Genomic DNA, 13,454 nt, shown 5'->3' with positions numbered 1-13,454 from the left:
GAAGCTGGTAACAATACGAAAGAAGAGGTGATAAAGAATATAAGAAGATTAAAAAACCGAAAAGTCCAGGTCAGGATACGATTATGAATGAACTACTAAAATATAAAGGAAGAGCATTAAAATATGAAATTATTCCAAAAGATTCTTGAAATAAAAAATACATACCAAAGGAATGGAAATCAAGTATAACGTTCCCTATACACAAAAAAGTGAACAAAAATGACCCAACTAACTATCGAACTATTACGTTGCTTGAAACCAGTATGAAATTATTGACTAAGATACTTGCTGAGAAAATAATTGAAAAGTATAAAATATGCGAACAGCAACAAGGGTTTCGGTGTAACTGTCGATGCCATATTCATAATAAGACAAATAGAAGAGAAAGCAGTAGAATTTAATACAACTGCATTCATATGTTTTATCGACCTCACTAAATCCTTCGATTGTATTACACAGAGAGACTATAACAGCCACTACAACAGAGATAATAAAGGATATTAACTCTGATCACAAAACAAGAATAAAAATAGGAACCGAACTAACAGAGGGAGTCAACTTTCAATTAGGTCTAAGACAGGGTGATAGCTTGAGCCCGTTATTGTTCAACTTGATAATGGACAAACTACTAGAAAAAGTAAGTGAGTAAAAATGAGCAACAGAGCAATAAAGATTCTATGCTACGCAGATGACACAGTAATAATAACAAATAATGAAGATAACCTATAACTGAAAATATTAGCACTAAAAACAAAGTCCCTCGTTATTGCTAGGTAGCCAGTGACATGCAAAATTGTAATAAACAAAGAAATAATAGAACAAGTTCAAATTCAACTATCTGGGAACGCAAATATCGTATTATGAAAACATCTCCGAAGAAACCCGCATACAAGCTAATAAAGCAGCGTACGTGACAAGATGCCTATGAGACGTGATATGGAGAAATAAGAACATGAGGACAGAAGGAAAAACACTAAATAAGACTTGTGACCACCTATATTAATCTATGCTATAGAAACAAGAGCAAAAACAAAAATTACAAAGAAAATCTTATGAACAACATAAATAAAATCACTGAGGGTGATAGCAGGTAAAACTTTAACGAGACAGAATCCCTAATATACAAATCAGAGATATGTGCAAAGTATGTGATATCGTCAGATGGGGGCGCCAAAGAAGATGAGAATGGAATGTAACTGGAAAACCAGAAGGTAAAATACCACAAGGTAGACCCCCTAAAAGATGCAGAGATATCTGGTAGTCAACATCACAAACTCTACCAAATCAGACATGAAACAAAGGGCCTTAAGGCCTAACATACAAAGAAGAAAAAAACTCTTTAGACCTTATCAATGGAATCCACACTAGCCGCAACACACGTTACAATTGGGCCCAATGCTCAATTGGTATTGAACTTGTTAAAAATGACATTCCTCTATATATGAAGGAGATTTTCTTGGAATTCTACACTTTTTCTTGTGATGAAATTTCGTCTTCTTCTTTTGGTGCCTATTCGTTTCGAATATTGGCGATCATTCTGGCTATAATTATTTTATGAACTGATGCTTTAAATAGATTAGTTGTTGTCGTGGAGAACCATTTCCTTAGGTTTTTTAACCATGATATTCTTCTTCTCCAAATTCCTCGCTTTCTGAATACTTTGCCTTGAAGGATTATTTTCAGTAATCTGCATTTAGTGCCGTTTCTCATTATGTGTCCAAGATATTCTAACTTTCTCCTTTTAATCGTATACATCACTTCTCTTTCTTTCCCACCCATTCTTCGTAATACAGTCTCGTTGGTTATCTTGTCCGTAAATGATATCCTCAGTATTTTTCTGTATAGCCACATCTCAAAGGCTTCAAGTTTTTTCTCCATTCCATTCCATTTTCTTTCAAAAATTCCATTTTCTCCTTCAGTGAGTATCCATGATTCAACTCCGTAGTATAATATCGAGAACATCGTAGGAGCCTTACTTTTATCTCCAGATTAAAGGTTATGGCTTTTAAAGAGTTTGGCCATGTTGTTTAATGCACTCATAGCTTTCTGTATTCGACATTTTACTTCTTGTAGGTGATCCCATTGTTCGTTTACTATTGTTCCAAGATAGGTAAACTGTTTTACTCGGTCCACTGGACGTGTATTCTTGATAAGCAGTTACACGTCTCATTTTATGTTTGCTGATGACCATAAATTTAGTTTTTGATATGTTTACTTGTACTCGTAATCTTTCACTTACTTCATTTACTTTGTTTATTAGTTGCTTTAATCTGTTTAAACGGTCTGTAAAAATAACGGTATCATATGCATAGCGGATATTGTTTAGGAGTTCTCAGTTTAAAAGGATTTCATGTTCGCAATTTTCCAAGGCTTCAATAAATATATCCTCTGAATATAGGTTGAATAATATACGTGAAAGTATACATCCTTGTCTAAGATTTGTTCTTATTGTGGCTAATTGGTTTCAGTATAAATTTTGTATTATACGCCGTTATCATTTATTTGAGCTTTTGTTAGAACATCCATCATTTTTTGGTGTTGAACTGTGTCAAATGCTTTTTGTTGTCCACAAAGCAGGTGTAGATATCGCAAGTCATATCTCTGCATCTTTGGAATAATACCTGTAGACTAAACAGTGCATCTCTCCTACCTACGCCTTTCATGAATCCAAACTGTGTGTCTTGTATTCTCTCTTCGCATAGCTTGTATATTCTGCGATGTATAATTTTAAGAAAAAGTTTTAGTGTATGGCTCATTAGACTTATTAGCCTATATTCTCCGCACTTTTTCGCTCCTTGTTTCTTTGGTAACGTAATAAATTCTGAAACGAGCCAATCTTTTGGAATATTGCCTGTGTCATAGATATTATTGAAGATTTTAAATAGTAATCTTAAAGATTCATAATCAAGAAGTTTAAGAAATTCAGACTGTACTCCGTCTTGTCTAGGAGCTCTCCCTTCTTTTAGTGATATTATGGCTGCTCTTATTTCTGCCACTACTATAGGTGGTCCTGTTTCCGTAGGTATTGGGGACTGGTTCTCCCTCTCATCAAAAAATAAATTTCGTATGTAATTTTTCCAGGTATTGTCAATACTTTCTTTGTCCATGATCCACGATACCTTGATTTTGTCCACAATGAAATTTCTGGTAAGTATAATATATTGTATTGGCATACGTAATGGTCGTCGTCCGTAGTAGTATAACATTATTCGGGAATTCTAAGCACCTCCCATTGTTCGCTTTATCTGATTGCTACCAAAATTCCGAACTGCCATAGATGAGTACCTTACTTCTTTATTCTGAAAACTAATGCGGAATATTGGTCAATAACCTACCATGCGAGCGTGTGCGGTTTGAGGGTGGTGGAGGGTGTATTTGATTACTTCGACGGTAGGTCAAAATCTGGGACATTCCGTAGGCATAGAAGCACTCTGGTTCGTCTCTCTTGTCTATTTCTCAAGGTTATTCCAATAATTGATCTTTTCATTTTACATTGTGTCCTCAATTTTCTGGATGATGTTTTTGTGGTAATTAAGGTTTCTGCGCTCCGTTAGAGAGAGAGAGAGAGAGAAAGAGAGAGAGAAAGAGAGAGAAAGAGAGAGAAAGAGAGAGAAAGAGAAAGAAATACAAAAATACCAAATTGTAAATATTTCTTTACTTACTTATTCCTTCCAGTCTTTTGATATTTTTCGATGATTTCAGGTACACATGTCTCATTGATAAGAAGAAAATTCCCATGAAGAAAACTAATATGAGGAAATATGGGTTTACTATTGCAACTAATATCAATGATCCAACCATCATTAGAATCATCTGCAAATATAAATAAAAAGTAAGTACCATATTGTTTATTACCTGATAAAATAAAGCAATGCATATCACAGCGTGAATTTTTTCAAATTTCATGTTTTAAAACTTTGTGTAACATTTTTGTGTAAAATTAAGATATACACATACACATGTCTCATTGATAATAAAAAAATTCTCATGAAGAAAACTAATATGAGGAAATATGGGTTTACTATTGCAACTAATATCAATGATCCAACCATCATCTGCAAATATAAATAAAAAGTAAGTACCATATTATTTATTACCTGATAAAATAAAGCAATGCATATCACAGCGTGAATTTTTGCAAGTTTCAAGTTTTAAAACTGTGTGTAACATTTTTGTGTAAAATTAAGATATACCTGCGAAGCATCTAAGATAGCTTTAGGCAACCATTCATCTATAGCTCCTATATCTTTCGAGAACCTATTTAAAATTCTTCCACTGGGATTCGTATCGAAAAATCTCATAGTAGCCGCTATGACACTATTGAACATGACATCATGTAATTTTTGAGAACTCCACATAGCTAGCTTGTAAAATAGCATCGATCTAGCGAATGCTACCACGAAGAGAGTGATTAATCCTCCAGCGTATATGTAAATACATGTTTCCGTTGACCATTCTACGGTAGACCTAATACTGACTTCTTCTGTTTTGTTTGCACTCGTTCTATATAATGTTTGGTTTCTAAACTCTTCTATATTTACCTAAAAAATATACATTATTGAAATATTTAAATACGTAATTACAGAACACAATGAAAAAATCCAAAAAAATTATTAATAAATTAAAGGAACTTCTATGTTTACCTAATATTTGTGTTAATGTTATTTTTAACAAATACTTACCCAAATGCTGACGAAATAGTCTACACCACTGGCCGCCACTTGAGAAAGAATATACAAGAGAAGAACGAATGCCACGAAGAATATATTGCCTCCGTGAATTAAATAGCTCCAGAACAGTGATTCTTTCACTTTACCCTTCGAGGAATCTTCCTGTAAATCTTTCAGTTTTATTTCTTGTTCTTCATCATCATCATCTCCAGCAGCTTCTTGTAAAATAGCATCGGTGAGACTAAGCTCACTAGCGGCGCTGACTAACGACGTTCGTGATCTCTATAAGAAGGAAAACCAATCATAAATAAGTATTTGCAAATTAAAAATAAACACAATACGTTTGAATTTACTTCTTAAAAAAGCGTGTATTTATATAACAATAAATTAAATGTACTATTAATATGTTTAGTAATTTTCTAACGTTTCTTAATATAATATAAGTAATAATTTTCTTCATTCTAAAAACAATATTGTTTACTTTCTCATCAAACAACAAAATATGTATCCTAGTTTGAAGAATTTCAATTTTTTTTCCATTACAAACCACAATTTTTTAAAATAAAACAAAGATGTATTTACCCTGATTGATATTTTCCTACTAATTTTAGCTACGTCCGTCTGTTTCTGTTTTTCTTCATCTGTAAGTTCAATTTCGGATGTCAGCAATTTGGCATATAAATTATCACTAACCGAAAGATCTTCAAAACTGCCTTCATTTTCTATAGTTCCCTAAAAATAAAATGAGATACTTTGGTCACATCTCACAACAAAAGAACATCATGAAGAGAAGAGAAGGAGGATGGTTCCAGATCAAGAGGAATGTTATGAAGCCGTTGGACGGCTAAACTATATTAGGTATCGATAAGATGGATATAGGGTTGAAAGTCCAAGAAATGAATATACAATAGATATATTTTGTATGTGCCATAGTTCATATACCGAGAGCTGGAAGAGCTCTATTTGAGATCAGCAAATTTTACAGAAAACGATTTACAGCAAACTATTTCCAGAAAATTATAAATATTTTAAAATAAAAAAAATCTACACGCACCCTACAGGTGCACAGAAAACGAGCACCAGTCACAGAAGGTTACAAAAGTAAACAACTTGAAAACATCAAAGAGTTGGTAAATCCTTCTTCTAGTTTCTCGGTTTAGGTGTTAACACACTGCCAAAAATCGTTAAAAAAATTTTTATGCAACTACTTTTTAAAATTCTACACCAGCAGTTTATCGACAAATCGACATCTGTTATTGTATGGTTTCCTTCGTAAATGAGTACCAGAATGCAATTATCGATAAAACTTGTGCTATTTGCCTCTCCCAGTTGAAACCAAATCATTAAATTTAATGGATTTAAACTAAATGGAAAGATTCGACATAATACCGCCACAATATTTTCTTAGGGTAAGGGACAGCTGATATGGAATACAGGAAAAGCTAGAAAAGAATACCATGTTTCCACGAAACTACAGGGCGATAAACTTACTGCCAGCAGTTAGCAAGATCGTAGGAAGAGTAATACTAAGCAGACTACAAGCTGAAATATACGAAATAGGACTAATCCCAGACGCTCAGTTCGGATTTAAAGCGGAATACTCCAGCGAATTACAAGTACTTAGACTGACAGAATACATAACAGCGAGATATAACACAAACAGTACACAGGTAAAGCGTTTCTGGATAAAACCTTCGACAGAGTCTGGCATAAAGGCCTAATATACAAAATGAGAGGTTACGGATACAGTGAGGCCATGATCTGATCTCTTCGTACTTGAGCAACCAAAGCTTCAGGGTTCAAATAGGACAAGTACTATCCGAACACGGAGATCCGGAGGCTGGAGTGCCATAGGGAGCAGTCCTGTCACCCCTTTTGTACAAACTATACACCGCAGATGTTCCAAGAATACCAGGAACCCTACTCAGCGTTTATGCAGACGACACAGCGATTGCGGTCAAGCACAGAAACTTAGAAGTAGCGGTCAGCCATCTACAGACAGCATTGGATAACATTGAAGAATGGTGTATTCAATTGAAAATAGCAATCAATTCAGAAAAGCCACAAGCAATCATATTCAACAATAAAAGAGAAACCCCCAGGAACAGCTGTTAGTGCAAGATAATCCCATTAAATGTAAAAGAGAAACGAAACACCTAGGAGTCATTATGGACCAAGACTTAACATTCACGCAACAAGTGGACACAACCATCCAGAAAACAGCAACAGCCAGAGCAGCAATAAGAAGACTCACAGGTAGAAGAAGCAAATTGCACATAAAGACGAAAATAAGACTGATAAACAGCATCAAACTTCCAATAATCACATACGCATCTCGCGCATGGGGATGCATAAGCAATTCAAATAGAAAGAAAATACAATCAGCTCACAATAACATCCTCAGAGAAGCGACAAATCTACCCAGTCGCCGAACTGTGCGCAGCCCAGCTTGTTGAAAATTCAGTTCGATGATACGTCACTAGAGAAACCAGGAAATACGCTAGCCTGCATTGATCGGGTTAGGATATCGTGTTGGAGTTGTTGTACCCAGGACTTCCACGCGAAACGCATTTGGCTGATAATGAGCTTCTATCGAGCATCAGGGTACTGTAGAGGGGAAGGGATGGCCTGGAGCATTGGAGCACGGTAAAGTTGTCCTGATAACACGAATGAATATACCTTGCTCCAATGAATTGTAACACCCGAATGTCATTTTAAGGGGTGTGCAAATCTCTTAAACTGGGTTAATCAAATTGCCCGGCACAAAAAAGCTGTGATTAAATTTCTTCTGATGAGTGAATAGGAAAATGAGGAGACAATTAGAAAGATTTAAAATTTACTTACGTTATTCAATATAACAATATGATCAGCGTCTTTTAAGTGATGAACTTGATGGGTAACTAATACTCTAGTTTTATTACCTAAATACCCATTAATACATTCATCATAAAGGTGCTTTGAAACGTGAATATCCACAGCAGACAATGGATCATCTAACAAATATATATCAGCCTCCCGGTACAAAGCCCTCGCCAAATTGATCCTAGCTTTTTGCCCTCCACTCAAAGACGCTCCCCGCTCTCCTACGATGGTGAGGTCTCCGTTGTCAAATTGTTTAAAATCCTTTTCTAGCGCACATGCTTTGACCACTTGATTGTATCGTTGTTTGTCATATTTGCCACCAAACACTATGTTCTGTCGAATGGTAGCTGCAAATACCCACGCTTCTTGGGAGGCGTAAGAAACAGTGCCGTTAACTTCAATACTGCCGTAAATCACCTCGAGCTCTCCTAAAATCGTCTAAAACAAAACAAAAACACATAAATAAACCGATACAACGGAGTTTCGACGTCTAACGTCCAACGCTTTGGTCAAGAATGGCCTGGCGTGACTCATTGTATGCAAAAGTTATCCCGTTTAACATCAAACTCAATTTTATTACGCAATAAGCGTCGGATATTTCGTAATATACGTAATATACTTGAATTCGATTTATAACAATAAAACATTGAAAATTTTGTTTTTTAAACTTCCACAAAATTTATTACAATATCTTATCACTACAGCAGTTTCGGCAGAGTGCCTTTCTCAAGTGATCTATTTTTGATATGTATTACACTTTATAGTCGTTAACTGAATAAGTTGAGGAGGGGAGAACTGTTTGTTTCAAGTTGGTCATTCAGAATTATGTCTATATATTTTAATGTTGTTTATATCCATAGATTCTAATAAAGATAGCTTAAGGCACTTATTTTGGATTTGAAGAATTTGAAGTTCGTCATTAAAAGAATGATTACGATCTAGAAGGTAAAGTGCGTATGTAGAATATGTTTTTCTATTATTGAAAGCCGTTTTATGTTCTGCTATACGTTTGTTAAAAGTTCTACCAGTTTGACCGATGTAAGTTTTTGGGCAGTCGCCACATTTAAGTTTGTATACACCACTGTGTACGTGCTTTTTATTTTGACTCTTGTTGTTTTTAATACATTTTGACAATAATTGTAATCCTTTTGGATATTTTCATTATTTTAATAATTAGATATACCAATTAGGTACACTAGAAGTTTTGTAATTAATTGTATTATTATGAATTACGTTTTTTAATTATATTATTATGAATAATGTATGAGACGTACGTAGAGCGATCAAAATAAAAAACAAAACGGATACATAATCTGGCAAAGAAATGTCGAAATTAACACTTTGAGGATAGCAAAAGGAATTACCTGTAACAGCGAACTTTTTCCGCTTCCGACTGTTCCAATGATACCAATCAACTTCCCCTCATTAACATCCAAATTTATTTTCTTTAGAGCGTCATCTTTGGTGGCTAAATTCCATTTAACAGTCAAGTCTTTTAAGCTAATAAGGGTTTTGTTGAAGAATATTTTGTCGTTATTGTTTTGGTGTTTTACCACTGGACGAAATTCCTCATTTAACATGAACTCCTGGACTCTCTTGATTGCTACCATTAGTTCTGCAATTTCCGCTATACCTCTAACAAACATGGCAGACATCGTTTGAGAAAGTATATTGAAGTAGGACATGAAGACGAATACCTAGAACAATCAAAATATATAGTGGCTTCTTTTTGCTACTAGTATTAGGTCAGTATAATGGCAAAATATCGAAACAATATTAAAACATTTCCCATCTTGACATCGAGCACACTAAACCATCTACAATGGAACTTGTATATTACGGCCTCGGTAGTTACGTCATCTCGGTTGTAACGTCAATTTTTAATAGGTTCGGCCAAAAACTATTCGATGACATTATTAGAAACCCGGTTTTATTGGCTAAAAATAAAGTAAGCACATATAATATAATCGTCTGTAATCGTCTATAGCGTAATAAAATTTTACAGTTGGTTGTCGTTTTTTATTTTATGAAGAATAAAGTGCTTTGCGTCATTGTTCCTTCCAAGAATGTGAGAAAGCCCGATTATCCCTTCTGTGTACAGTTATGTGACCTTGACAGTTCTATGATTTCTCACTTATCACTGCCATCCTAACAGTCAAATTTTCTGTTTAAGAACAGTCAGTTTAAGAAATTTTCGGTACCGCGAAATTGTGTTCGGCTCGTTTTGTTTTAGATTTTAATTTAGTAATTAACTTTTTACTTTTTAATATGGCAAGTTGTAGTACTAAAAGGAAGGCTTTGCATATTAAAGATAAAGTTTGTGTTATAACGTTATAAGATCCAGCTCTACTCAAATGGTTCAAGCAGTGCCGCAGTTCTGATATTCCTGTGTCCGGGCCACTTTTAAAGGAGAAAGCTACATAGAGTTCGAAAAACTGTTTGGTGAAGATTTCACATGCTCTAACGACTGGATAGATCGGTTTAAAGCCCGGCACTCAATCTTCGCGAAAATTGTTGAAGAGGCAAAATGTGGACGAGAACGTGACAGATGATTAGTTAAAAAACTCATGGCCACAACTAAGGCAACAATACAAGGATAAAGATATCTTCAATATCAATGAAACTGGTGTCTTTTACAAATTTACGCCACACAAAACTTTAAATTTCAAAAATCAAAAATGTGTCGGTGACAAATTTTCAAAACAAAGAGTCACGTCTTTCGTTTGTGTAAATATGACAGGTACAGAGAAAAGAAAGCTTTTGGTTATTGGGAAAAGTTTAGATCCTAGATGTTTCAAAAACATAAAAACACTGGTAAATTACACAGCCAATAAAAAAGCGTGGATGACTTCTGCTATTTTTGAAGAAGAATTGGGAAAGTGGGAGAAGAAACTCTCTTCAAAAAAAAGAAAAGTTCTTCTCTTTGTTGACAACTATGCAGCCCATCCCAAGCTTAGTTTGACCAATATCAATATAGTTTTCTTATCAGCCAACTGCACGAGTGTCTGGCAGCCTATGGACCAAGGAGTAATAAGTTTAAAGTGCCATTATCGGAAGCAGCTTTCGAAAAGGATAATTTTTTGTATGGACAATGGGGAACTCGTGAACATTACCATACTTGACGTCAGTGACAATTCGTAAGTGATTTCGTCAAGCTAAATTGACTGTAGTTTCTCCCAATATTCAGGATGTTGACGAGGATGACGACTTTGTCAGAGTGGATACAAAAATTTAATGTAAACCAGAGAGAGTTTGGAACTGATCTTGACTCCTACATTTCAGTAGAGGATCAGGTAGAAACATTTCAAGTTTTAAGTGATACAAAAATTATGAAACAAGTGCAAAATGTGTAAATGGATGTTGATGAAGAAGATGAAGAAGACGGCGTTGATTGTGCTACAATCCAAGAAGCAATGAGAGTTGCTGAGACCATATCCAGGTTTTACCAGTTCACGGAGACATCCACAACTACTAAAGAAGCAGTTCAGATTATTAAGGGTTGTGCAGAGATTTTCAGCATTAAAGAACTTTTTCATAAAAAATGTAAGTTTCATGTACATGATTTGTTTTATTTCTTAATTTTTTTTATCCTAAATGCAACTGTAATAATAAATAATGCTGTAATAAAATTTTGCCTCGTCAAAATTTAATTTTCTTTTACTTCTTTTATAACGTCACTCTGATATAGCGTCATTTTTTACTGGACCCTTCAATGAAGCTATAACCAAATTCCACTGTATTTTTGCATACCAAACTACTCTCTAGGTCTCAATAGATTCTGATTATGTACAAAGGAATATTTTTCGACGCGAGAAATTTGTTACTATTGGCAACATCGCAAATAATAAAGGGCTTTTATCTTTGTCTTTTATCTTTGTCTGCGATTTTATTTGAAAAAGAGTTATGACAGACCTGACTTACTTTGTGGCGCTATTTAAGTCAAGCCTATTTGTACCAGGAAAACACCGACCCAACTTTATTTATACGCCATCATTTTATATAATCTATTTTATATATTGGTGAAGTACTGCAACCGGTTTTACATCTCTACCTACAAAACAATTTCAAATGCGATGTTTCAACAAGATAAAGCAAGACCTCATACTTCCTGTGAAACCATGGAGTTCATACAAGAATCTCGTATAGAGACTTTGGAGTAGCCATCAAGATCAGCTGATTTGTTCCCCATCGAAAATGTTTGGGATATGGTAGGTGGAGACCTAAATCGATTGCCCCGTCCTCCAGCAAACTTAGGAGACCTGTGGCATGTCATAAAAAGAATCTGGATGAGTATTCCGCAATATTATATAGACCATTTAATTCGATCAATGCCCCACAGAGTAACTAAGTGTACAGAAAATTAAAGAGGGGCCACTCATGATTAATATTTTGACAAAAATGACGTCGCAAATTTGTTTTTAATGTTATCAAATAATAAGAATATTATAATGTATACTTCCATAAATAAATATTTAAAAAAATATAGGTCTTTCTAGGCGTTGCATTTTTTGGCCATCAGTATATAATAGTGTACGTTACACCTCTTATTTGTAAGTAAAATTACCAATATGTATGATAGTTTTGGTGTAGAATATAATTTATTATTAAAGCAATTTATAATTAAAAGTACCTGCCTTGGTAGCTGTGATTTGTTGGTCAGTCAATACCATGGTCAATAATGTAGCAAATAAAGCAGCTCTAGTTGTAAATAAGTTGAAAGTCATAAACAAAGCTCTTACATACGATGACTTTGTTACAATTTTTAGTTCAGCTTTCCTCGCTAATTTAATCAAATGTTTGAACGGCTTTTCCCATGCGTACATCTTGATTACTTGGACACCAGATATAACCTCATCCATCAATCGGACTCTCTCGTCCGTTCTTAGAGCAGTTTGTTTTCTATAAATTGCAGAAAGTCGACCAGTGTATGCTAAAAAAACGACATTTGATTATTTATTAGTTCATAATATAACTCTTTGTGTACATTTTTTATTTTAGATGGATAATCTTTAATTAGAATATATATGTTAAGATAAATTGTAGGAACCCTGTTAGCGACAAAAATATTAGTGCCACCTAATCCTCATCTACATAAGGTTTATATTATAAAAACGATAATCAGCATGAAACATTATCATTATCAAAAGATTATAATTTCTTTCTTCTAAACTTTCTCCAAAAAACAGTTACATTTAAATGTATCTCTCTCTCTCCAATGGCGCTACAGCCCAATTCGGTCACGGATCTTTTCCAGCATCCGCCTTCAAGCATCTGTTTCCTCGGCTACTCTTCTACAGTTATTCACCCTTAGTATCTCTCTAGCATCGGTGCTCACTTCGTCTATCTATCTCTTCCTTGGCCTTCCTACTGGCCAAAGTCCAACCAAGCGTTCTACAAGATGTTCTATTATTATTCATTCTTATAAGGTGACCTGCTTACGCAATCTGCCTTTTTACATAATTTGCTATAGAACGTTGTATATACATGGTGGAATCTTATTCTCCACAAACGATTGTCGCAGCTGGGTATCAATATCCATCTCAATATCTCAGATTTCGCCATACGGCTCACAGTTCCTCTAAGGGAAAAATTAACTCATACCAGATACCTACCTGACTACGTTAAAAGGATTGAGCTCTGGTGGGGCTCTTTCCGTGTTATCGAGCCCTAGGTGACTTGGTACGTTGCAGTATCTCCCAAACATTTTCACAGTTGTATTTAACCACCACTGTTTGGTCTGTGAGCACAGTACGGTCGCAGTATAGCTTAAACTTGATGTTTTCAAGCGTTCTGTCAAGATTCTGAAAGATAGTCGGTTTGGAGAAGTCCCAGTTTGTGGGCTAATTCCTGGTGAATAATCTTTCCTATTGAGTCATGGCGTTCTTTATAATTAGTACCAACAAACGTCTGGCAGCCCCCGTT

The 13,454-nt window shown here is 34.9% G+C and overlaps 1 protein-coding gene across 3 annotated transcripts in view; it reads right to left on the bottom strand.

Annotated features, from left to right (window-relative positions):
• The window catches only part of LOC140445513 (ATP-binding cassette sub-family C member 4-like), a 390,598-nt gene that overhangs the window by 18,955 nt on the left and 358,189 nt on the right, over positions 1–13,454 (bottom strand). For all 3 annotated transcript variants that reach the window (XM_072537582.1, XM_072537583.1, XM_072537585.1), the window contains 7 exons: positions 12,167–12,462; positions 8,897–9,229; positions 7,515–7,970; positions 5,253–5,402; positions 4,683–4,952; positions 4,194–4,541; positions 3,663–3,813 (listed from right to left, as the gene is read on the bottom strand). In XM_072537582.1, the coding sequence (XP_072393683.1) occupies positions 3,663–3,813; positions 4,194–4,541; positions 4,683–4,952; positions 5,253–5,402; positions 7,515–7,970; positions 8,897–9,229; positions 12,167–12,462 (2,004 nt within the window). The remainder of the gene's footprint in view (positions 1–3,662; positions 3,814–4,193; positions 4,542–4,682; positions 4,953–5,252; positions 5,403–7,514; positions 7,971–8,896; positions 9,230–12,166; positions 12,463–13,454) is intronic.

This window comes from Diabrotica undecimpunctata, chromosome 7 (assembly GCF_040954645.1).
Source record: "Diabrotica undecimpunctata isolate CICGRU chromosome 7, icDiaUnde3, whole genome shotgun sequence".
NCBI lineage: Eukaryota > Metazoa > Arthropoda > Insecta > Coleoptera > Chrysomelidae > Diabrotica > Diabrotica undecimpunctata.
Note: the sequence above shows the minus strand (reverse complement) of the source record. Positions and strands in the feature narration are given on the sequence as shown.